Raw genomic sequence first — 25,898 nt, 5'->3', positions numbered from 1 at the left:
GGATATTTGAGTGAGCGAATGCCATACGGCTGCTATTGTTACTAATAAAAAGTGTATTCCTTTTGTAATCCCTGTTTTGGAGTGTGTTTGGTGTGCTCCCCCCGGACCAGACCGGGTTAGAAATTAAAGGTGGTGGCAGTATAGGTCTCAAGCCGCAAGAAGGCTTGCCAGTGGCCCCTAGTGGTGGCCAAAAATCATTACACTGGTAGCAGCGGTGGGATAGAATTGTAAAATACCCATAATTTTTTTTTTTTTTTTTTGGGGTGTTGTTAAATTATTAAAATGGAGCACACTGAAAATGCACATTCTAATCCAAGGGAATCCAAATCTCAGTACATTTAGGGAAAGGCAGGAAACCTGTTGAATGTGCATGGCCTTTGAGCCCTCAGACAGCATTGCATTAGAAACGGTCATGCTACTCTATTAAATATAGCCACATGGGCTTGGGAGTACTTTAGAAAACTGATGTCACTTAACACTGTCTGGTGCTGCATCAAGGAATGCCACTTGAATCTCTTTTACGGCCTGAGGTCGAAGAGTGGTTTCTCAGACATTCTACACCATGGGTGTGCTTGACTGCTTGGCTGTAGTCCAGATCTCTCTCTTATTGAAAATGTATGGCCCATCATGAAAAGGAGAATCAGACAATGACGACCATGGACTACTGTCTTGTATAAGGCGAGACTGGGCAAAAAATCCACTTGCAAAACTGCAACAATTAGTATCCTCACTTCCCAAAAGATAAACAATTCTAATTAAAAGGAAAGGTGATGTGACAGTGACTCTGCAACTTTTTTGGAGTGTGTTGCAGCCATCAAAATCGAAATTTGTCTATATTTACAAAATACAATTTAACGAGTTTGTTTGCCCATAAAATCTTTAAGATATTAGGTTAAACTTATTTGGCTTGCTGTCCACTGAAGAGGGGCTCGATGAAGCAGCTTCAACTCGAGCTCTGATATACCCCCCCCCCCCCCAGTGGCAAAATGTAGGATATAATAATTGAAGGGCAAGGAACCTGAGATAAAGGTGGAGTTTGGGGAGGTGGAGGGATACTGGAACAGCTGATGCTAGAGAGAGGTAAGCGGCTGCTTATATACTCAGGCTGTTGATTGAAAGATTAGATGGGCTCACTCCTCCCTAACTTACGTTTAGGAACTTCATTAAGTTGTTCATTGAAAACATTGAAAATCTTTTCTTTGTACTGTTGTCAGTTAAATAAAGTTGAAAGAGACAAATCACAGATTCTTGATTTTGCATTTTACAAAATTTTCAAAACTTTTCTTGATTTGGGGTTGTAACTTACTTAACTATTTCTGTTTCTCTAGCTTATTTTTGTTCTCTTTTCTCCTTCTCTCTGTGTGTGTGTGTGCTGTTGAAATAAAAACAATGTGAATTTACATTGGTTTTTTAAACTAGTTTTATTTAGAAGTTTTTTAAATATTTAAGAGTATGGAGTAGTGATCACATTGCGGCTGTGATATTGGTAGGCTGAGGCCCCATCCACTTCTCCCCTGGAACACAAAAAAAAGAGAAAGAAATTGGACAATGAACGTATATCACATAAGATTTGAATATCCAAAGGTAAGTTAGGAATTTATGGTTTAAACCATGACACAGCACAATAAACATCGAGAAAATTGCATGGTAAATATAAAAATATAATAAAATAAATATAATATAATATATTTTTTCTATGAATGCACATTTTGGCAAATTCTTTGATTATCATTAATAGCATTAGCAACCGATAGCATATTTAACTGGTTAAAATCCGTTAACCTGCAAGACATAAACACATGATAAAACGTGTGTGATCAAACAAACATGACAAAGGTCAATTTTTTGTCAACAAATCTGTACTCTGTGAATTTCAAAAACACAGATGGATAATTCAAAATGCTGTTCATCATTTGAATAACAAAGCATGAATAACATACCATACTTTGCTCATCTTGCAAAAGATAACAGCTTTTTACATAATTGTATTGTTTATTATTTTTATCATGACAGTAGTTGGAGTAGCCTTTCTAAAAATAAAAATAAAAAGGAAAACATATTTTTTTAAAAAGGCAGTAGTCAGACAAGTTGTTGGTTAATGGGTTAATCAGTTAACCGTCTAGATTCCTTATAGTTACCGATGAAATAAGCCATGAGCTCAAATCTGTCAGAACCAAAGAAGACCTCAGCCTTCCCATTCACATGACACACAATGAATGGAAGACCAAAGCACTGCAAAAATGGGGGGAAACTGTGTAAGGATGTTTTATCATATTTTTACCACAAAAACATTTCGGTGTGAAAGACAAAGGGTGCAGAGATGCAAGTAAAAGCACTGACCTTAAACTCCAGTGCTTCCTTTGTGACACTCTTCAGCTTGTCTTTGATTGGCTGAGATTTGGCGAGGGTCAGAATTTCCTCCACCTCATTGGTTGAGAGACCTGCCTTTAATCCCACCTGTGCAAAACAGAAAGACATTGGAGAACACTATAAATGACCAGACAGTAATTTGTTTTATTGTCTTCACGAGATAGAAATTACGTCTCCATCGTAGTGCTAACATATAGCGTGAAATTTCCTCACATGTATAATTGTATAGAGCAGTGGTTCTCAAACCTTTCCTGGAGTACCACTAGCCCTGCACATTTTGTATGTCTCCCTCATCTATCACACTTGATTTAACTCAGTAGAGACTGCATGACCTGAAATGGGTGTGTCAGATATAGGGAGACATACAAAATGTGCAGGGCTCTTGGTACTCCAGGACAGGTTTGACAACCACTGGTATAGAGTAATAATTTAAATCACTGTACCAGTGATTTTTTTTTTTATTATTAATTTGATTTCATTTCTTAATCTTGGGTAGGCTATTTGATACCTCAATGAATGAGGCAGGCTGGGTAATGTCCTGATGAGTGCGCCACATTCTTTTCCACAGCTCTCTAGACACCCTCTCCAACAGCACATCTCCCTTTTTGTACTGCTCTGCTACAGCTGTCACAAAACGCATCGGAAACAAAGAGTCTAAAATGTCAAGAGAAAAAAGGACAAAAAAGAGATGTGATTCACAAGCACAAGAATATCCTGTTTTAGAGTGTGAAAACATTCTAATTGGACAAGTTTAGTGCCAAAATTTAGCACTTAAAGGGTTAGTTCACCCAAAAATGAAAATTACCCCATGATTTACTCACCCTCAAGCCATCCTAGGTGTATATGACATTCTTCTTTCAGACAAATACAATCGGAGTTAAATTAAAAAATGTCCTGGCTCTTCCAAGCTTTATAATGGCAGTGAATGGGGTCTGCCGGAAGCTAGTTATTTTAGTCGATAAAGTTTTAAATACGGATATTTTTCTTAAACAAACGCATCGCTTCGCTTCAGAAGGCCTTTTTTTAACCCCCGGAGCCGTGTGGAGAACGTTTATGATGGATGGATGGATGCACTTTTTGGGATTCAAAATTTGTCCTCCATTCACTGCCATTATAAAGCTTGGAAGAGACATTTTTTAATATATCTCCGATTGTTTTCGTCTGAAAGAAGAAAGTCATATATACCTAGGATAGTTTGGGGGGTGTCTAAATCATGGACTAATTTTAATTTTGGAGGGAATGTTCCCTTTAAGTTTAAATTTGCACAAAATATAGCATTGGCTATTCCAGTAAAACAAAATTCCAGTAAAACAATAAAAAATTCCCTGGAAACAGTACAAAATTATTTTGTTTATGAGATAAAGAAAACAAGTATGGCTTGCATGGCACATTATAAATCTGGTCATGAGTGCCATCGTAGAGAAGCAGTGGCTTGAATACCTGTCCCATACATGTTTGAAGGTTTAAACATAGGGACCCCAAAGTACTCAGACAGCAGCTTCAGATCTGAGGCCATGTACTGAATCTTATTAGGGATACATCCAGGGGGCTGGTTACCTAGAAAAAAGAACAAACTTGAAATCTGTAAAAAAAAAGATTTGTTACAAGTTCTTCTTAAGCGGTTAGATTATTGCTCCCAGTAGATTCACATTTATTATTATTATTATTATTTTTAATAAAGTGATTAATTATAAAAGAGATACATTTGCAGTCTGGAATATCTATTATGTAATTTCCCCATTACCTGAGCCGTGTATGACTCCTCCTAAATATGCTGGTTTCAATTTGAGGTCGATGTTCCAAACATTTCTATAGCGACACAGCACCTTAACACACACAATCAACAAATACATTAAAACATCTTGAGCATATTAGATTTCAATTAACCATGTTAATAAACGCATAATAAAAACATTACGCACCTCAAATGCCAGCCAGGAGTAAGGAGAGGCAACATCATAGTATAGCTTGACCACTTTTCCGGAACTGAACATCTGTAATAAATAAGCACATTATAACAATCACAAACATTAATAGGTTAGCATGTGGACAATTTAATTTTCCCTGCAATGTAGGGATGCTTCCGATTCTATAGAGCATTTGGACATGATGAGAAGCTGAAGTGCAGAATGATGCCATCAAAATTGTTGAAGGGAAGTAACAAATCACAGATTATTGATTTTGACATATCTGACATATTTTAAGATATGTCTTTGGTGTGCAAATTGCTTTCGGTTAAAGGGTTAGTTCAACCAAAAATGAAAATTAGCCCATAATTTACTCAAACTCAAGCCACCCTAGGTGTATATGACTTTCTTCTTTCAGACAAAAACAATCAGATTTATATAAAAAAATATATCCTGGCTCTTCCAAGTTTTATAATGGGAGTTATAGAGCCTAAAGATATCCATATTTACAACTTTATAACTATAATCACTGGTATTCCGGTGTCAGAGGTCACTCTTCCACCGGTACTCGACTTGTGTTCGGCAGTTACTGAAGCCAGTGATTATAGTTTATAAAGTTATAAATATGGATATTTTTCCTAAAAAAATGCATCTCTTTGCTTCTAGGCCTTTATTAACCCCCTAGAGCTGTATGGATTACTTTTTTATGGATTGATGCGCTTTTTTCGAGCTTCAAAAACTCAGACTATATTCACTCCCATTATAAAGCTTGGAGGAGCCAGGATATATTTTTTATATAACTCTGATTGTTTTTGGTTGAAAGAAGAAAGGCATACACTCCTAGGATGGCTTGAGGGCGAGTAAATCATGGGATCATTTTTATTTTTGGGTGAACTAACCCTTTAAAACAGTTCAAACATACATTTTAGCCTGCGACTCGTTTGTGAAACCGGGGGTAGGACTTGGTGACTTTGCAATGGAATTGCACTAAATTGCAATGGAGTCATTTGCACCGTAAGGTAGGCTATCTGTACTTCTACTCAAGTATGGTTTTCAGGTATTTTACATCTCTGCACAACACCACACAGCTCTTGCTCCCGGGTTCAATAGTATCCAAAGCTGTAATATGTAAATCCATTATTACACTGAGGGTAATGATTGAAAAGTTCTTTGACCAATAGCGTCCAGGCATTGTACGCTATCGACCAATTGTGTCGTGCGAGAAGGCGGGATTCTACAGAGAACGGTCTACGCATTGAAAATACCATTAGACAAATCCCATTAGACAGATAGTGTCGAAGAGAGCACGTCAATAGGAAAATAAATCTTGGACATTTTAGGCTATATGAAACACTTTTTTAAGGTTCAAAAAAGAAGACAGATGATCACCTATTATCTATGGACTATGGTAAGAGTTATTTTCTGTGTTCTGCTTCTCCTGATTATTCCTTTTCCGCTGTAATAATATGAAAGACAACAGGCACTGCGCACTGTGGTACGCTCTTCAGTTTATGTTCAGTACGCTCTTCGTTTATGTCGCAATATTCTCCTCCTTTTCACTTCTAATCTATATTGCCATCGTTAACGGGAAGGTTTCAAATGGGAAAATCGTTATTTGTTATGTCAAAATGACGGAAAGCATTTTGAAATATCGCGCAAAGTTAAAATATCGCGCTAAAGTTCTTTGGGGAACCAAAAATTATTCTACGCATCACAGAAAATTCTTTTGGCACCTTTATTTTTATAAGCGTATCACTGCGGTTATTTACCACGCCCGTAAAATTGCTGCTGAAAGATTCATCAGAGCTTTTTGGGGTTATTCATGTGCTATCAAAGTAACTTGTTAAAAAAGTTTACATGAAGACTTGGGTGTTCATGAATAACATAAAGAGGACTGAGTGTGTGGGATGGGATGGGATGGGAAGGGAGGGGACCATTGGTCCAAATTTGGTCAAGAGGTAAATAAGCAGCTACAGAAAATATTTGGTGGAGGCATTGCTACAAAACCCAGATCTACGCTTTACTAAATTAATGGGTTCACTTATAGTACTCAATAAAAATGTGAAAAGTGCAACTGTTTGTGTTTACCAAATTGTGAGTTAAATTAAGACCAGACTATATTTTATTAGTTAGTGCAGAAATATAGATATTTTGAAGTGCACATATTATGCTTTTTTTTTTATATTACCTTTCATGTATAATAGCTGTTTGTGAATGTAAAAGGTCTGCAAAGATTTTCAAGATCAAAGTGTATGGCAAATAAAGTTATTGTCTCCTAAAAAAAAGAATAGATTCTACACTGCTGAAACGAGTCATCAGCAATAGAGTGGTGCAGGGATGACGTATTTTTGTAGGCCAATCTGGAAGTTAGCATCAGTGTCACAAACTGCTTTGAGACACGAAGGTTGAGGATCCAAATGCAGTATTTATTGAACAGGGTAATGCAAAGACGTAATCCAGATAACAGGCAAGGGTCATACACAAACAATCCAAACAATAACAGATCAGGGCTGAGGCAAAGAGAGAAATCCAAGGGAACAGGCAGAGAATCAAGAGAGCCAGGACATGGGAGAAACAGGATTTAGAATTTTGAAGAGTAAATACAATCGGCAGTAGTCAAAAGCTAAACGTAGGCTATAAAAAAAATACACCACTGCCACATAACTTCAATGTCACCATCACTTTGTTTAAAAACATTTTCCCTGAGAGTTCGAGTTATAAGTTTGCAAGAGCACAATTATGAACACACCGATGATATGAAAGCAGACTGGTGAGTAGATGATATTATGTGTTCAGCTTGAGGACGTTTAATGTCCCCGACAACCTCTATAGTCCCATTTAGCCAACGCTTTAGCAAACGCCTTTTACAAATCAAGTAAAAGCTTTTAAGAATTACAAGAGGGTATTACTGGTGTATTTTATATTGTAGAATACATTGTGAAAATACCTTAAGCTTGTGTTCACCACAAACATTATTTCAAGCATTTAACCAAAAACCCATTCAAAAAATCTATTGACTCCAGGACAATGGAACGGAACTGCTAAAATGCTAACTCGTTTCTGGGTTTTGGCCTACAAAAATACGTCATTCCTGCAGAACTTGTAGAACTCGTAATTACAACATTTTCTGGATCACATGACCGCTACAGGATCATATTGGTGTCAAGTCAAGTCAAGTCAACTTTATTTATGTAGCGCTTTTCACAATACAGATTGTATCAAAGCAGCTTCACAGTATTAAATAAAATAGTACATCAGTGTTTGTTTCTGGTGTAAAACATCCACGTTTGGTAATGCAGATAATGCAGATCAATAGCACTGTTGAATCGATTAATCAAATTACAGTTTTTCTCGATTGCTTAAACACATTTCTTGAAACTATGCCTCGTATTCTCAAAACTATAAACACAAATCCATAACGTCTTACCCATTTCCCCAAACATCCTATTTTCAGGTCAAAATGAAGCTCTACACTCAAAACCATTCACTCTTGCTGAAAAACCAAACTTTGCCCTCAAACAGGACACACAAGCCCTCAAAATCACACACACTACAACATAGTCTAAGACACCAGTGCAATAAATTCAAAACAACATTTCCAAAACTGGTAAGTTATGTTGCTTGTGGTTCCCCCCATCACAAACCTTTTCACATGATGAACACAAAAGACACAACCAATGGATACATTGGCACATTTTTATTCATACACAGAAAACACACACACACAAAAATATATATTTTTTCCTGTTTTACTGTTTTTTTTACTCTTTTTTTTTTAACTCTCTCCTCTAATTTTTTATATATTTTTTTATATTTACTTACAGTAAGATGTGTGTGACCAACATATGACAGTAAAAGAGCACACACAAACCATATTCTAATATGGAATTCGAATTGTATTGGAATGGTAAAGAGTGTTGGGACGTAACAGGAGGGCCTCCACTCAAGGATACAATATGATGGACACACACGTCTAAGAATGTTCCACATATGGTTGAAATACCATCATTTGCCTAGAAAGATAACATTCTGGGAGTCAAGACTATAAAGGAGAAAGGATGCCCTCCCTTCACTGTCACACTCTGCAGACACACTGTGTGACTGTATGACTGCTGGCCTTTTCTTGCAAGAAAATAAATCTCATCAAAGACTATTGGAAATGTTTGTCTCTTATTCAGTGATAGAATTTTGTTTGCCACCACACCTCCCTGAAGGTTCTCGAGGCGACGGTAAAGCGACTCAAATTTGGCCTTACTCGTAGCCGAGCCTCCCTCATAGTCATACCATTGATAAAGACATGGGCAACTAGAGTGGCTTGAATTTCATCTGAGACTGCTTGTCTTCTTGTCCTTGCCCTTCCTCCTCCTCATTCTTATCCCTCTTCCTTCATGTCTTTCTGGATCCATTGTTCCAAAACGCAATAAACTGATTTGGGCCCTTTTATCTATCTATTGAAGGTTCTGATTGATGTGTGTTAAATTTTGACTCTTAGGTGGAAACCTGGGTAATTGTGTGCTAACTGAGCTGAAGCTGTGCTGACTTGAGTGAACAATATTGAATGCTAGTGCTTTCTAAATGACAACATGGTCTAAGCAATGAGAAATGAAGGGATTTGTGTGTAGAGTTTTGCAGTGACAGTTCAACACATCTGACTCATGTGTCAAAACAGGGAATAGTGTTTATAGTTTAGGGAAATGGGTGTGCCTTTTGATAAATGGCGTTATGGTTTTGAAAATTTAGTTCAAAAGCGTGGTTATAGTGTTTAAGCAATCGAGAAAAACTGTAAGTATCCCCAACTGAGCAAGCCAAAGGCAACAGTGGCAAGGAACCGAAAAACTCCATCAGGTGACCTAATGGAGAAAAAAAAAAAAAACCTTGGGAGAACCCAGGCTCAGTCGGGGGCCAGTTCTCCTCTGGCGTTTATGAAGTAGAGACCGGATTTAACTGTAAGATTAAAATATTATATGAATGCCTGGCTGAAGAGATGCGTCTTTAATCTAGTTTTAAACTGGGAGAGCGAGTCTGAGCAACGAACAGTATCAGGAAGGCTATTCCTGATACCTATTCCTATTCCTATTCCTGGTGTGTTAGTATAGATAGTATTGCCATAGAAATGTGAACTAGTTAATGACGAGGCTCTTGTCTTTTGTTTGTATATTTTTTTATATGATGTGTACATTTGAGTATAAACTTATATATATATCCTGGACACACTCTCTCTCTCTCTTTCTCTCTATATTTTAACACACACACACACACACACACACACACACACACACACACACACACACACACACACACACACACACACACACACACACTGTAAAAAATTTGCTGTAGTTTTGCAGCTGTTTGCCAATAACTTACTGTAGATTTAAATGTATGTTATTACTGGCAACAGTTTGTTCAAAGTTAAATGAACATTAAACATTAACAAGTCTTTGTCTTTAAAGAATAAAATTATAAAATAACAATCTAATGCAAAGCATTCTGGGAACCAGAAATCTTCATCAACCTTTTTCTGTTTATTTCCTTCAGATTTTGGTACCCAGATTGCTTTGCATGAGGATGTTATTTTAGTTTTATTCTGTAAAAATAAAGACTTGTAAATGTTTAATGTTCATTTAATTTTGAACAAATTGTTGCCAGTAAATAACATCAATTTAAATCTACAGTAAGTTACTGGCAAGTAGCTGCCAGTAATACTGTAATTTCTACAGATTTTTCTAACAGTGCACACACACACACACACACAAATATATACAGTCGTGCTCAGAATTAATCATACCCCTGGTAAATATGACCAAAAATGGCTGTAAAAAATAAATCTGCATCGTTTATCCTTTTGATCTTTCATTTAAAAAATTGGCAAAAATCTAACCTTTCATTGAAAAAAAATCAAACAACCCCTACGTCCCCACATGTTGTTTGGGAGGTTTTCAAGAAAAATGCTCCTCGCTCATCCAAAAACAAACTCCAGCATATTCAGTTGTCAGACACGACTGGAACTTCAAACGACACAGGGTTCTGTGGTCAGATTAAACTAAAAAAAAGCTTTTTGGCAGCAAAAATGCTAGATGGGTTTGGTGCACACAAGGATAAAAAGTACCCCATGTGTACAATTTAATATACCGTTGGATCTTTAATGTTGTGGGCTTATTTTTCTGCTGGAGGTCCTGGACTTCTTATTCAGATACATGGCATCGTGGATTCTATCAAATATCAACAGATAAAAAATCAAAACCTGACGCCTTCTGCTAAATCTTATAATGGGCCGTGGTTGGATCTTCCATCAGGACAACGATCCAAAACAAACATCAAAATCAACACAAAATGTGTTAGGGAGCACAAAATGAAGCTTCTGCCATGACCGTCCCAGTCCCCTGACCTGAAGAGTGGAGTGCACTGAAGAGAAGAAGAACCAACATGGATCTGGGAATCTGAAGGATCTGGAGAGATTCTGTATGGAGGAATGGTCTCTGATCTCTTGTCAGTTGTTCCCCAAACTCATCAGGCATTATAGAAGACTCAGAGCAGTTATCTTGGCAAAAGGAGATTGCAAAAAGTTATTTAATAAAAAGGTATGAATAATTGTGGCCAACGTGTTTTGGAGAAAAACATTTATTTTATAATGTGATTTCCCCCCCACTTTCAATTCTTTTACTTAAATGAAAGTTTAGGATTTTGCGAATTTTTTGAATGAAAGATCAAAAGGATAAACGATGCAGATTTATTTTTTACAGCCATTTTTGATCATATTTACCAGGGGTATGATTAATTCTGAGCACGACTGTATATAAAACATTATGTATGTATGTATGTATGTATGTATGTATGTATGTATGTGTGTGTGTACTGCAATTTTTTATTTTAATAGGAAAGAGCATTGTAAAAGTGTTAGCTATAGACTAACACTATCAACAGCTATTGATATTCGAAATAGTAAACAAAAAAGTAAGTTCGATCAGCCCAGACAGACGCAGGAGACAAAGCAATGTTAAAAATGCGATGCCAAAGTAATTTTTGTTCAAATCTGTTAATAATCTCTAAATGTTAAAAATTGTGTTCACATGAAAAGTTCTAGAATCATGTTTATAAATATGCTACCTTTTTGCAATTATCTGCTTTATTGAAAAAAGAAAAGAAAAAAAGTTCAGGCCCTTTAGTTCTTGATTCTTTTACTCTTAGGACATTGACTTCTCTGCAGGCCGTTTAAATTAAAAAAAAAAAAAATTCAATTGCTAAAAAGCACCAGTCAATACTGATGTCTTACAGGTATATAATACATCATAATAAATATAACATTATGCAATCTTGCAGGACAAGTATGTGGATCAACCTACAGAATTCCATCAGGAATCCATCAGGAAAACTACAATCCTTCAAGATCCTGCAAGACTTTTAAGAGAAGTATGGTCTTTGTGGGAATAACTGATGTAGAGAAAAAGTGTGAAACTGTTAAATATGTATATGTGGATTTATCTGCTTTGTGAGTCTGTATCCCCGTTGAAAAAACAACAACCTGTATCTCCACTCAGCCATGATTTTTATGTTTTTTTATTGACAATTAAATTATAATCAATTAACACAATTAACATCACTTACATATCAAAATTCAGCTGAACAGAAATAAGAAAAATGCATCTTCTTCAGAAAGATGAACTTTAAAACATTCCAAGATAAAAAATAATAGAGTGAACAACATTCTCTTTCTTTAACCCACAGAAATAACATATCAGTAAAAAATCTTGGGGAAAGTGCTTTTACAAGGTACACCAGATGAAGCATTTCTCTGAAATGTATTTCTTACTTTCTTAAGTGCAATCGAAACCTGATTGCCATGATTTACTGTACTGGGTCGGTATGCGTCCAAAACTGATGCAAATTCCAGGTTGGTACGTTTCGACCCGTTCCCTTGGCTAAAATCCAAATCACATGCTAGCATGCGGCTTGTACTATTTCTGTCATGTATTTATATGGAAGAAATAGAGTACTATGCTAGTGTGCAGTTTTGAATTCAGTAAAACCGTGAACCGCAATGAAGTTAAGATACTTTTATTTTATTGATTTATTTTTGAAAATATATCTGGCATGATTTTGTCTCTACAGTTGACCTGAAAACATTGACCAATTGTAAGCATTAAGAATAAGATACTAAGCTTTAAAAAAGTTGTTCACATATTAAATATTTTGCTGTGATTTCGATAGTTGCTTGATATGAAATTTGAAGGTGTCCTTGAATATGTCCTTGAATCCGATGTTTGTAAGAGTTGAGAACCATGGCTGATGTGCTGAGATTTTTTACCAGCTGCATTTGGTTACGGTGTTCACACTTGAAAACTGGAAAATAGTATTTAAATGCATGTCCTCAACTTACCCTTAGCTAGTGTTAGTAACCCTTCGCCTTCTTATTCGGTTTCTTCTTCTGATTCTGTTCAATAGCGGTTGTCAGACAAGTTTATAGTGCTTTTCTGCCACCTACTAGACTGGAGTAAGGATCGACAATGTTGGATAGTATATTACCCATATTAACTGAAATACAGCTTTGCCATCACATATAAATTACATTTTAAAATATATTAAAATAGAAAACATTTATTTTAAATTGTAAGAACATTTCACATTATTACTGTTTTTACTGTATTTTTGATCAAATAAATGCAGCCATGATAAGCATATAGACATAAATCTTATTTCTGTCTCAATGGCTTTCCTTTATTATTTTGTGTTTATGTTTGCTGTAAAAAAAAGTGAATTTACATCATATTAAAATTTTATTTAGAAGTTGTTGAAATATGGAGTATGGAGGAGTAGTGATCACATTTTGGCTGTGGTTTTGAGAGGCTGAGGCCCCATCCACTTCTCCCCTGGAACACAAAAAGAAAGAAAGTGATTGGACAATGAACAGAATATAACCTAAGATTTTAATATCCCAAGATTACTAAAGAATTTTTGGTTTAAAACATGATAAAGTACAATAAACCATTAAGTAAACTGGGTATGATAAATATAACCATTATCCTATCTAATAAAAGAAGTAGAAATCCAAAGTTACCGATGCAATGAGCCATGAGCTCAAATCTGTCAGAGCCAAAGAAGACCTCAGCCTTTCCATTCACATGACACACAATAAATGGAAAACCAAAGCACTGCAAAAACGGAAGGGAAAATCACTGTAAGAAACATTTTAGTTAGAAAGACAAAGGGTGCAAAGACGCAAGTAAAAGGCACTGACTCTATATTTCAGTACTTCCTGTGTGGCACTCTTCAGCTTGTCTTTGATTGGCTGAGATTTGGCGAGGGTCAGAATTTCCTTCACCTCATTGGCTGAGAGACCTGCCTTTAATCCCGCCTGTTCAAAACAGAAAGGCATAACAATAGTGAACACACTGAAGTCAAGTCAGTGGTGAAGTACAATGGATGATATCAAGAAATTTTTTCATGTATATAGTTTTATGAAGTATTAGAAGATTAACATGTCAATTTACTGACTGAAAACTGGCACTATTTAGTTAACAACGCCCAACTTCCTAAAATCCAATCAATTCCCAAAAGACAAAATCAAGTCCCGGCCTACATTCTGATATATGTAACAATTGGGAAGAAAAGTCTATCGCAACTTCCATTTCATGCTGACTTTAAAGAGCGCTAATCTAGGGTATTTGATACCTCAATTAATGAGGCAGGCTGGGTAATGTCCTGATCAGTGCTCCAGATTCTTTTCCACAGCTCTCTAGACACCCTCTCCACCACCACGTGCCCCTCTTTGTCCTTTTCTGCAACAGCTGTCACAAAACGCATCGCATTCAAAGTGCCTACATGGAAAGATGGAGGACAAGAGAAAATAAAAAGAGTAAAAGTGATTTTACCTACAAACACAACTCCTTGTTTTAGAACACAAGTATGGCTTGCATTGTGCATGTGATCATCAGTGTCATCGTAAAGAAACAGCAGTTTGAATACCTTTCTCAAACATCGCCTCAAAAGGATTTGAAGGTGGATTCAAAGGGACCACAAAGTACTCAGACAGACGTTTCAGATCGGTGTTCATGTAATAAAACTTATTAGGGACCATTCCAGGGGGGCGGTTATCTAGAAATAGAAGAAACTTGATAATGTATTATCTTGTCATCTATTAAAGCACAATGTCACATACATACATCAACATTAATTTAGAATAATATATATAATAATACGGTTTAAAGGGGACATATCATGAGAATCTGACTTTTTCCATGTTTAAAGGGTTAGTTCACCCAAAAATGAAAATTATGTCATTAATGACTCACCCTCATGTCGTTCCAAGCCCGTAAGACCTCCGTTCATCTTCGGAACACAGTTTAAGATATTTTAGATTTAGTGAGAGCTTTCTAGAGAGCTTTCTGTTCCTCCATTGAAAGTCAATGGACGGCATACTGTCCATGTCCAGAAAGGCAATACAGACATCATCAAAGTAGTCCATGTGACATCAGTGGCTCAATCTTAAGTTTATCAAGCGTCGAAAATACTTTTTGTGCGCAAAAACAAACAAAAATAACGACTCTATTCCACTATTCATTTCCTTCTCTCTGGGCCTCGTAGTGTTTTTGCGCAGCGTGTCTGTGTTGCACGTCACCACGTAGGCTCACTATTGGCCGACGCTGGTCATGTGTGATGCATGATGACGTGCAACACTGCGCAAAAACACTACGAGGCCCAGAGAGAAGGAAATGAATAGTGGAATAAAGTCGTTATTTTTGTTTGTTTTTGCGCACAAAAAGTATTCTCGACGCTTGATAAACTTAAGATTGAGCCACTGATGTCACATGGACTACTTTGATGATGTCTGTATTGCCTTTCTGGATGGGAACAGTGACACGTCCATTGACTTTAATAGAGGAACAGAAAGCTCTCGGACTAAATCTAAAATATCTTAAACTGTGTTCCGAAGATGAACGGAGGTCTTACGGGCTTGGAACGACATGAGGGTGAGTCATTAATGACATAATTTTCATTTTTGGGTGAACTAACCCTTTAAGTGTTATAATCGGGTCCCCAGTGCATCTACCAACCCAGAAAATGTGAAAAGTGACAACACAGTAACTTTGTTTTGGTAAGCCTTTCTCATCAAGCATGTCAAAAAATAACCGGATCAGATTTCACTCCCCTTCTGACGTAGGAAGGGGATCTTATTATAATATTACCGCCCTTTAATCTGCATGTTTCCACCCACAGCGCCGCCATTTGGGTGTTGCAAGCGACAACAGTGTAACCAGTTCTACTGCAATGGCAAAAGTTCAAGCAAAGGATCTCTCTCGACTCTCAGGCTTCATCCTTGTGGTATTTTTACCAAAAAATGTCTTATAAAGATCTCAGGGGACTGTGTCAACTTGTGTAAAAGTTAAACATGAATGTCTGCAAGTCGATGAGATGAATCAATGTAACTCCACAACAACTACATTAACGTATCCACTAACCATTGAGAAACGTCCAGGTGCAGTCTAAAAGTTGCAACCTCTTCCTGAGTCTCTCCACAAGGCTGCACTCTGGTACTGGTTATTTCTGTGATTTTGGATGAGATTTGCGTGTTTTGTTAAGGGAGGTCGGGAGCAGCACCTCATTTGCTTTTAAAGGGACACACACAGAAACGGCGCTTTTTTATTCACAACCAAAAAGGGGCAAATTTGACAAGCTATAATAAATGATATGGGGGCACCATAGATTTATATTACATCTTGTGAAAAGGGACATAATATGTCACCTTTAAAACTATATAAAACTTTAACTGAATCTAGTTGTTTGTAATGGTTTTCAGGTTGCGACAAATTTGCCCATATGATCACAGGTAGGTGACGTAACGTTCTCATGACAGTATGAAGGTTAATGTGACGTGTTATGGAAAAAGTCTTCTTCTCTTTGCAAAAGGTACCCAAGTCACGGAGGTCCAGATGGCAAAACTTTATTGGTTGAGACAACAAAGCTGAGATGCCTGCAGAACATCTGACAATCTCACTCGTAGCCCATCTTCCTTCGCCTGCCCCAATTAATTTCCTATCATTCTGGCTTCTTTTTAATAGTGGCGTGCCGCCAGCTGGTCTGTTTTTAAAAAGAAACATTAAACAAGAGAACACTGAAGGCCATGCAAATCAAAAGAGCAGTTTTTAATCATTGTCCAGGTGCAAGTTTGTACTTTGTCCCACAGTTGTGGGTCATAGTGACTGAGGCCAAAAGCCTCCTGGTTTTATTCACATAGTACCCAGACTTTTCTACAAACATATCTTAATGTTTAATAAAATTACACTATACATGTTTTATACTTTTTTATATTTGTTATTTTTAAATGCTATTATGTGTCTTGTTATATTTATATGTGTGTACTGAATGCTTCAATGCCAAGGTAAATTCCTTGTATGTGCAAGCGCACTTGGCAATAAAGCTCTTTCTGATTATGATTTTTGTATATTTTGTGATTGTGGACATGTTATTTCTTTATTACCTGCGCCTTGCATGACTCCCCCTAAAAATGCTGGTTTAAATTTGAGGTCGATGTTCCAAACATTTCTATAGCGACACAGCACCTTAAAACACACAATCAATACAAATATGAAAACATTAAGCAGCATGGATTTCAATGAACTATACCAAGGGGCGAAAACATAATGTACCTCAAATGCCAGCCAGGAATACGGAGAAACGACATCATAAAACAATTCGACCACTTTTCTGGGACTGGACATCTGTAACGAATAAGTATATTCGCATCTCCCAACATACACTAAAAAGTATTCAAACAATGTCATTTACATGCATGCGCAGTGCACATTACCCTTGGCGTCAGTCAGTCTCACTGCTGTACTTGAAAAGAAACTGTAAAAGTTCAACACAATTAGATCGAGAAACAAATAGACCCAATGTTTATGGCAGAATATCGCTCATTTGCTACGACAGTCTAGCAAAGATTGGTTAAATTATATTAACTACAATAAATTGTATTTGCATAAATTGCGAACGACCTTCAACAAGTAGTGTTGGGCGATTTCGCATTTGACACTGCAGTGCTTCATGAAGCTTTTTGAATCTTTTATTTCGAATCAGTGGTTCGGAGCGTGTATCAAACAAAGTCACGTGATTTGGGGGACTCTATAAACATATAAACTCATGAAAAATGCGGATTAACTTAGATCGCCCTCAAGTGTCTATGGGTTTTACCCATTTTACCTGATCTCTGATCAGATGTATACATTTGTTCACGTTAAACATTAGTATAATTAAAAAATGTACTGGTTAGTAGTCTCTTATTGGCCTGTGATTAGATGAGCAATCCATGATGCAACAAACAAAACACGCCATGAAAATTGATAAAAGAGCACATATTACATAGACACTTGATATTTAATCTTATTAGATGATTAGTTAATTGCATTTGATAGATTTTACTTTCAATAAAACATTTGCAATGTGTTTGTAAAAGGTGTTTTATGCATGTTTGGCCTTGCTAGTTTTTGTTACATTTCCACTGTTCTGACCAGCAGGGTTCACTAGCTTCGAACGCTTCGAAACAGTGAATCATTTTGCAAAGCAATTGGTTCACTTGATTCGAAGCTTTAAAAAGATTCGTTTCTCCCATAACATCTTCCGAGATAGGCGTGAGCAGCACGTAAAGTTCAGAATTTATAGAAACGATTTTTAGATCTGCTGAAGTAAACAGTAAATGCAATAAAAATAACTGGCTTCTGATTAAAAACTAACCGTCAGCCATTTTTTTTTGCACGATAAACCTTCGATTTAAAACAATCTTTTTTTTTTAAATAATTTTTTTAATACATTTTTTATTATAATAACATGACAGTGCTGCGATTGAACGAATGCAGTTACAATTTAAGTAAATGGAATTAGTTTATTACCAACGAATTCCAAATGTTTCCGTAGTGCTTGAACTCCTTCACCGATGCTCGCTCCACCCCCAAGCAGTCAAAGTGAGGGTTCCCGTCTGTTAAAGCGGTCGCCAGATTTTTTTCAGTTAGTGCGTTTTGTTATGTTGGACATATGGAAAAATAAATTACGTTTATATTGTAAACATCATAAATACCTAAGCACAAATGTACTGCAAATTGTGAACCTGCAGTTTTTCTAATATTCTAATATTTTAAGTCTCTTTTACAGGCAGAAAATGTAAAAGAAATGCAAACTACCACAATACACAAGGACTTGGATCAATGAAAACATTTATTACAAAACATTTTATAAAAATATTTTTATAAGACCATGAAGGTTCTTTTCGTATTTTTTTTTTTTTTTTTTTTTTTTTTTTAATATGTATTAATTGACCCTTTTCACATTTCCGGGGTTCTCAGAAGCGGAATAGTTGTGTTGTTGAAATGTTACCAGCACTTTCTTTAAAGCATAAAAAACAGATTTAAAAAACAGTATAAAAAATCAATGTGATTCGTTAATCAGCTGCTGTGATGTTTTACGGTTTCTTAGACAGTAAATTTGCTGTTGCAGTTTTTGTGAATATCTGGCAACTCAAATGCGATGCTTGCAGTGCACATATGCGGTAGTAGGAAGTGGTGAATGAGGAGAGAACAGGCTAGTGCTCGGGCGGTTAAAGGGGACTTTGAAAAATACAATATCCGTCAGAATAACTAGTCTTTGACAGCACACCTCCATACCTCACTGCTGTAAGTATTGCTGTGGTCATTTAAGAATTATAGGTGGTATATGTATTATCCAGTCTCACTGTGCCTAAGGCTATCTGCTTCTGTGAGGCCAGTCTATTAGATACATCCCATATGATTCAAATCACTTTTCAAATGTCAGTTTTCTAAAAACTATGTTGATGTTGTTAAGAAGTGTTGGATGACTATAGTGTCAGGAAGTGACTGTATGATTTACAAACCTTCCTGCTCCTGCCATGACAAGTTGGAAATGTTTGGTTCAGTAAAATCATTGATTGAATCTAAGAAAAGATTAAATATGCTCAGGGATGGGATAGTCAAAGATGGGATAGCTGGCTAAATGTTGGGAGTTTTATAAACTGATTAACCCAAGCACTATTTTAATGTTGGATGGATAAGCTTGAATATGAATATAACATAATAAACAGTGAGATAATTGTTATGCTTGTTATTGGTGTTAACAGAAAGATGTCACCAGATGAATTAGTCTACCTAGGAATCCTTGGTGCATCAATACCTGTAGGATTCCTCTTCCGTTACCTAAGTAAGTCTGACTGTGTCTTTCTTTACGTTAGAGCCCACATATTAAAATGTGTTGATAATAGGGTAATAATAGGGTAATAATTCACTACATCTGTTTCATCATGATTTTAACAACTCTTGATCACTTTTGTGTGCATTATTTACCAGGTCCTCCGGTCAAGCAGGGGGCGGCATTGCTCTTGGGTTTGATCATCTCCATTGCTACCTGTGGGATCCACACTCTACACTCTTTCTTTACAGTGTTAGGAACATGGCTGATTATAAAGATCAATTGGAGGTTAGTGTGATATGTAGCTGTCTGGAATGTTACTTTAGATTCGGAGCTATTTCCCTGTGCTCTGTTTTATTTTTTTATTTAGAAGTGCCCCGGCTCTGTCTTTGGGCTGGACGTTTCTGTACCTCCTCTTTTTCCGTCTGGTCACCTGGTTTGGCCTCCCTCAGCCAACACCTTTTGCCAATGCCATTCAGCTTCTTTTAACACTGAAGGTAAAACGCAATAAAATTAGACACATTTTCCATGTTTTAATCTTTTGATATAATTATTGAATGAGTTTTGTTTTGAATACACAGATGGTCAGTTTAGCTAATGAGGTTCAAAGTTATTACTTGGAGAAGAAAAAGGAAGTGAGCGCCTTCACGAAGTCCCCAGTTGTGGGAGGACTTTCCCATGAGCCTTCACTCTATGACATTATATCATATAGCTACTGCTATGTGGGCATAATGACAGGTATTTTTTGCATATTGATTTTAATATCCTGGAATGCTTTTGAGTCTGTTCAAACGTTCTGTGCTGTATGTTTTGCATGTATGCTAACTTGTCTTTCTCTGTTTCTCTCTGCTACTAGTTCAGTAATGTGTGAGTCCAATTTCTTTTTATAACTGATTGTGTTATTATTGCTCCTCTTTTACCATGATTTGTCCTCCCAAACCATACATCCATATGCTTCATGTTGTCATCCCCTGTGGCACATTGAAATGGCTCATTATTGCATTCGATTCCATACCTATACTCCATTCTATCCCAATATCATGTGTCATCTTTGCCCATCCACGCCATGTCTTCATTGATAACTCTTACCATGCTCTCCTCACATTCCTTCATTTTCCATTCTTTGTCCCACCCACTCTTGCCGGTGTCCCCCAGGTCCCTTCTTCCGCTATCAGACGTATGCAGACTGGTTGCAGCAGTCCAGTCCCCTGTCGCTGCCGGGTAAAGAGCCCTGCCTGCAGAGGCTGAAGATGGTGCCCGTTTACGGAGTTCTCTTTATTGCTGTCAACTTTGTCTTTCCCTTGTCCTATGTCCGTACTGAAGAATTCCTGGAGCACAACTATTTTTACAGGTTCGTTTTACTGGATTAAAGGACCAATCCAGACTGAGTCTAAAAGTAAAGTCCAAAGGACATAATTATATTTAAATCACACTTTATCTCAATTTTTTTTTTTTTGACCATACTGAAAATCATAGTGGTTATGTTTCAGATTTTTCTACATGGTGGCAATATTCTTTGTATTCCGGATGCGTTTCTACTCTGCATGGTGTGGGGCAGAGGCAGGTTGCATCAGCGCAGGTCTAGGCTGTTACCCCCAGGGGGCGCTGTCCAAACCTGGGGGAGGACCAACGGTGAAATATAGGTAGGGTGATTCACTTTATTACCTGATAGCTTTTTAATGTGCTTTTACAGTTTGACTGTAACTTGTAAATATGATGACTTGAACTTTGAGGATTTTATCTAATCAGGAGGTACGTCAGGGAAAACATGGCATGTTCTATAAAAGGAAATGATAGAACTTTAATTATCCAAGAATAGAAATGTACATGTTACAGTAATAGATTTGAAGCAGGATCCAGTAAAGCACAGCATCAGAGGTCAGCAGGGTTGCAGTTAGGCAATATTAAACTGTACATGTCAAGACAAACACGATACATTAGAATAGAAGAATTTTCAGAAGAAAAGCAATTTTTAATCCATTACAAAAGCTTCAAATTGATCTCAAATACATTACAGACATAATGTTGTAAATAATAATTTCGGCTGGAAACAGCTGATTTTTAAAGAAAGATCTACAGTTGCTCAAATGCCTATTATCAGCAACCATCAGTCCTTTTTTAATCTCATGTTATGTTTGCTAATCCAAGTTAATCATTTTAAAAGGCTAATTGATCAGTAGAAATCCCTTTTGCACAGCTGAAAACTGTTGCACTGATTAAGGAAGCAATAAAAGTGGCCTTCTTTAGATTAGTTGAGTGTCTGGTGAATCATGAGTTATGGGTTTGATTACAGGCTCAAAATGACCAGAAACAAAGAACGTTCTTTGGAAACACGTCAGTCTATTGTTGTGCTGAGAAATGAAGGCTATTTCATGCGAGAAATTTAACTACTTCCTTCATAGAACAGCACAGACTGCTTCTAACCAGAATAGAAAGTGGAGTGGTAGGCCCTGGTGCCCAAATGCACAAGAGGACAAATACCTTAAAGTGTTGTTTAAAAACAAGACTGTTTCTAGTTTAGAAACAGACTCCTCACAGGTCCTCAAGTGACAGCTTCGCTAAATAGTACCTTCTAAACACCAGTGTCATCAACAGTGAAGAGGCAACTCTGGGATTCTGGGCTTCTAGGCAGAGTAGCAAACAAAAACCCATATCTCAGGCTGGCAAATTAAAAGAAAAGATTAAGATGGGCAAAAGAGCACAGACACTGGACAGAGGAAAACTGGAGAAATATGTTGTGGACCGATGAGTCCAAGTTTAAGGTTTTCGGGCCAAACAGAAGAACATTTGTGAGATGCAGAACAAAGGAAAAGATGCAAGAGGATCTGTCAAGCATGGTGGAGGCAGTGTGATGGTCTGAGGGTGCTTTGGTGGTGGTACAATGGGACATTTGTACAGGGTAAAACGGACCTTGAAGAAGGAAGGCTATCATTTTGCAACGTCATGCATGCCATACCCTGTGGACAACACTTGATTGGGGCCAATTACATTATCCAAAACAGGATAATGACTCAAAACACACCTCCAAACTATGCCAGAATTATTTAGGGAAGAAGCAGTCAGCAGGAATTCTGTCTGTAATGGAGTGGGCAGCACAGTCTCCGGATCTGAACCCTATTGAGTTGTTGTAGGAACAGCTTGATCGTATGGTACGGAGGAAGTGTCCATCAAGCCAATCCATCTTGTGGGAGATGCTTCTGGAAGCATGGGGGTTAATCTGGTCAGATTACCTTCAAAAATTTACAGCTAGAATTCCAAAGATCTGTAAGGCTGTAAATGCTGCAAAAGGTGGCTTTTTTGATGAAAGCAAAAGTTGTAGAATACAATCATTATTTCAGTTAAAAATCTGTAAATGACTACATTTCCTATTCATTTGCTATTTGTCCTCTTCAGACTAATTTCATGTGTGTTTTCATGGAAAACAAGGACATTTCTAAGTGATCTCAATTTTTTTTGTTTTCAACTGTGAAAATATAGAAAAAATATGAAAATATTTATTTACTTATTAAGTTAAATATATTTAAAATTGATATTACAAATTGTATAGTCATTTTCAGAATTGCTAAAGATTATATTTAACAGTGTTAATAAATGAATTGCGTTTTTAAAGATTAGCTTGAAAATGTAATAAAGTAAATTAAAAAATCTGTTAATATCAGACAGTCACTGGTAACGATATATTGTGAATCACTAGTGTAAACAGTACTCGCAATAAAAAAACGTCCATGTTTCTTCAGCCTGTGCCTATAAGATTATCTACAGGAAATTACAAGCTCATTTGAGGTTTGATCATGTGGTTGATAATGTTGTATGTTTCAGTCCTGATCCAGACACAGCTGTGGAGTATGACTTCAAAACTATCCAGAACATTGACTGTTATAATACAGATTTCTGCGTCAAGGTTCGGCATGGCATGCGCTACTGGAACATGACTGTGCAGTGGTGGCTTCACCACTATATCTACCCCAATGCCCCTTTCAGAGCGTACGCTCTCAGGTACGAGCATGTACATTAGACCTTTCAACTGCATTGTGGTTAAAATGCTCTTTTATTGACCATCATAATCTTCAACTTTGTTTTGTCTCTTTTCTCACATTATGGCAGGGCTGGATGGACAATGTTAATCAGCGCTTACTGGCATGGCCTCCATGCTGGTTACTACCTCTCTTTTCTCACCATCCCACTGTGTATCGCAGCGGAATCGGCCATGGAGGCTTCCGTCAGAGCCCGTCTGGGGCCGAAGGGCCAGAACATCTTCGACTGGATCCACTGGTTCCTCAAGATGAGGGCTTACGACTGCATGTGCATGGGATTTGTTCTCCTGAAGGCCAGCGACACCATCAACTACTGGAGCTCCATATACTTCATAATTCATATCATCGCCATTGTTTGTATAGGAGTAGGACAAATCATGAAAGGAGGGAAAAAGAGAGAGAGGAGGGAAGGAGCTGAAGGAGAGAAACAGGATGTGGTAAGAGAGAAGGCTGAGTGAAACAAATGTGTGATGTGATGATTGTGATGATAACTGGAGAGTTTGTACGTTTACACACCTACACACACAAAAAAAAACATTTCCCAACATGCACTGTAATAGCCATCAACTGCCATTTAACGGATTTTGTTTTTTAAAAAGGAACACAGAGAGAAATATGTAATATGTGATGAACCCAAGGATATCAATCTTTATTTTATTAGCAGTGAAAATAGCTTTCAATTAATTTCCATACTTTTAATGTTATCTTTTGTTCTTTTATTATTACATATATTAGAAAATGCTTATTTTTGTTGTCCGGTGAAAAGCAGTGCAACCTTATAGATTCATCCTGACCAGGTCAGTATTGTATTTATATTAATAGAGATTTTCTGCTAATCAGTGGCCATGGAACTCGAATTCAGCTCCCACACAGAGGACTTGAACTGAATCCATCCGTACACACACACACACACACACACACACACACACACACACATACACAAAACTGATGAATGTTAGACCCCGGCCCTATCACTACATTGAGTGAAAATTTGTAGAGATTTACTCTTTCTGTAATGGTGTCAATGAGGTCACACAACCTTTGTGATAACAAAGTTGTATAAATGGGATATTAAAAGTTGGTCTGCCTTGTTTTTCATCCGTTCTGAGTATACATTGATTGTTATGTATCATTATTATTTTTATTATTCTACAAAGAATGTGAAAGTATTTGGAAACTTTCTTTTTCTCACATTTTCAGAAAGTAGGAGTGAATGTTTTTGCTATTTTGTTCATTTGCTCTGTAGTTTGATGCCATATGATGTAAAGTGCAACCTAATGTTAAGTGTTGCTAAACTTGAATCAACAAAGTAATATGTTATTACTAAGAGCAATTAAAGTCTGGTTGAGTCTGAATAAGTATGAAAGATCTTCTCAAAAGATCAGATGTAAAATCTTTCCTGCAAAATTAATTGATTTTTTTTTGTACACTGGAGGATAGTGCTGGTGTTTAGTTTATTGATCGTTTCAGATTGTATGCTGGTTCCTGTAATGTCTACCTGCTATATTTTATCTCTAATGTTTACCTTCTGGACTATATTTAACACAGGATGTACCACTCATATACCTTCCAGGTTTTGTTTGAAAAATCTGTGTTTTCAATAAAATAAGTGATTTTTATCCCAAAAAATGTGGGTTTGATTTATTTATTTTTATTTTTATTTATTTATTTTTCTGCCAAACTTCCTTCTCCTTATGTCATTTCTGTGTTTGGATACAAAGTATATTAAAAATTATCACCTGATTTTTCATTATTGTCTCAAACATTTTATTCCTATTTTTCTTTTGCTGTAATTGCTCACATTCTGCCTTGACTTGCACTACTTTTCAAAGGTGGGCATGAATTTGATTAAATTTCTTCCAAAGCATTTGATAAAAAACTGTAATATTTAACTATTTAAAACTATTTTATAATATAATATATTTTACAATGTGATTTATTCCTGTGATGCAAAGCTGAATTTTACTCCAGTCTTCAGTGTCACGTGATCCTGATATATATTTTAGTGGAAACCGTGAAGTATTTTTTAGGATTATTTGATGAAAATTCAAAAGAACAGGATTTATTTAAATTAGAAATGTTTTATAGCACTATGTCTATAATGTATCTTTTGACCAATTTAATGTGGCCTTTCTAGATAATAGTATTAATTTCTATGTATAGTATACCAATTGTCGGAATTCTTTTGACCATTTTACTGAATGTTTCATAAATAAATTGCATTGAAATTTTTTATTATTCTCGTGTTTAGTAATGGTGTGTAAATTTAGTTATAAGATTGGATCTGTTAATCCGACAAAAAAGGTTATGCCCTTCGTCTCCATGACAACATTATTAAACAGGCAATAAACCCCACAGGAATATGCTTACCAAGGCTCATAACAAGCAAGTCTTATTT

At 36.6% G+C, this 25,898-nt stretch overlaps 3 protein-coding genes across 6 annotated transcripts; 1 reads left to right on the top strand and 2 right to left on the bottom strand.

The window, feature by feature from the left end:
• Nucleotides 1–1,402: 1,402 nt before the first annotated feature.
• Nucleotides 1,403–12,732, bottom strand: LOC308704859 (glutathione S-transferase kappa 1-like). 3 transcript variants are annotated; one of them, XM_081389462.1, is made up of 8 exons: nucleotides 12,655–12,732; nucleotides 4,293–4,364; nucleotides 4,115–4,196; nucleotides 3,811–3,927; nucleotides 2,879–3,024; nucleotides 2,341–2,457; nucleotides 2,139–2,232; nucleotides 1,403–1,514 (listed from the first exon to the last, which is right to left on the bottom strand). In XM_081389462.1, the coding sequence occupies exons 2-8, from the start codon at nucleotides 4,362–4,364 to the stop codon at nucleotides 1,465–1,467; spliced, it is 678 nt and encodes a 225-aa protein (XP_081245588.1). In that variant the 5' UTR covers nucleotides 12,655–12,732; the 3' UTR covers nucleotides 1,403–1,464. The 3 variants fall into 3 exon arrangements, with proteins under 3 accessions (XP_081245588.1, XP_081245589.1, XP_081245590.1); XM_081389463.1 differs by lacking the exon at nucleotides 12,655–12,732 and adding an exon at nucleotides 10,666–10,793; XM_081389464.1 differs by lacking the exon at nucleotides 2,139–2,232.
• On the bottom strand, nucleotides 11,840–18,235 carry LOC308704858 (glutathione S-transferase kappa 1-like). 2 transcript variants are annotated; one of them, XM_081389460.1, is made up of 9 exons: nucleotides 18,161–18,235; nucleotides 17,083–17,123; nucleotides 16,922–16,993; nucleotides 16,753–16,834; nucleotides 14,241–14,369; nucleotides 13,947–14,092; nucleotides 13,513–13,629; nucleotides 13,333–13,426; nucleotides 11,840–13,144 (listed from the first exon to the last, which is right to left on the bottom strand). In XM_081389460.1, the coding sequence occupies exons 3-9, from the start codon at nucleotides 16,991–16,993 to the stop codon at nucleotides 13,095–13,097; spliced, it is 690 nt and encodes a 229-aa protein (XP_081245586.1). In that variant the 5' UTR covers nucleotides 17,083–17,123; nucleotides 18,161–18,235; the 3' UTR covers nucleotides 11,840–13,094. The 2 variants fall into 2 exon arrangements, with proteins under 2 accessions (XP_081245586.1, XP_081245587.1); XM_081389461.1 differs by lacking the exon at nucleotides 18,161–18,235 and adding an exon at nucleotides 17,270–17,336.
• A 366-nt stretch (nucleotides 18,236–18,601) lies between these two features.
• Nucleotides 18,602–25,249, top strand: mboat7 (membrane bound O-acyltransferase domain containing 7). Its single transcript, XM_081389453.1, has 9 exons — nucleotides 18,602–18,937; nucleotides 19,399–19,478; nucleotides 19,625–19,754; nucleotides 19,837–19,963; nucleotides 20,048–20,204; nucleotides 20,622–20,817; nucleotides 20,957–21,109; nucleotides 23,286–23,462; nucleotides 23,571–25,249. Exons 2-9 carry the CDS (start codon nucleotides 19,403–19,405, stop codon nucleotides 23,956–23,958), a joined length of 1,404 nt encoding a protein of 467 aa, XP_081245579.1. The 5' UTR covers nucleotides 18,602–18,937; nucleotides 19,399–19,402; the 3' UTR covers nucleotides 23,959–25,249.
• Nucleotides 25,250–25,898: the final 649 nt, after the last annotated feature.

This window comes from Scardinius erythrophthalmus (genome assembly GCF_964197995.2).
Source record: "Scardinius erythrophthalmus genome assembly, chromosome: 16".
Taxonomy (NCBI): domain Eukaryota; kingdom Metazoa; phylum Chordata; class Actinopteri; order Cypriniformes; family Leuciscidae; genus Scardinius; species Scardinius erythrophthalmus.
This window is presented reverse-complemented; position numbering and strand designations above follow the sequence as displayed.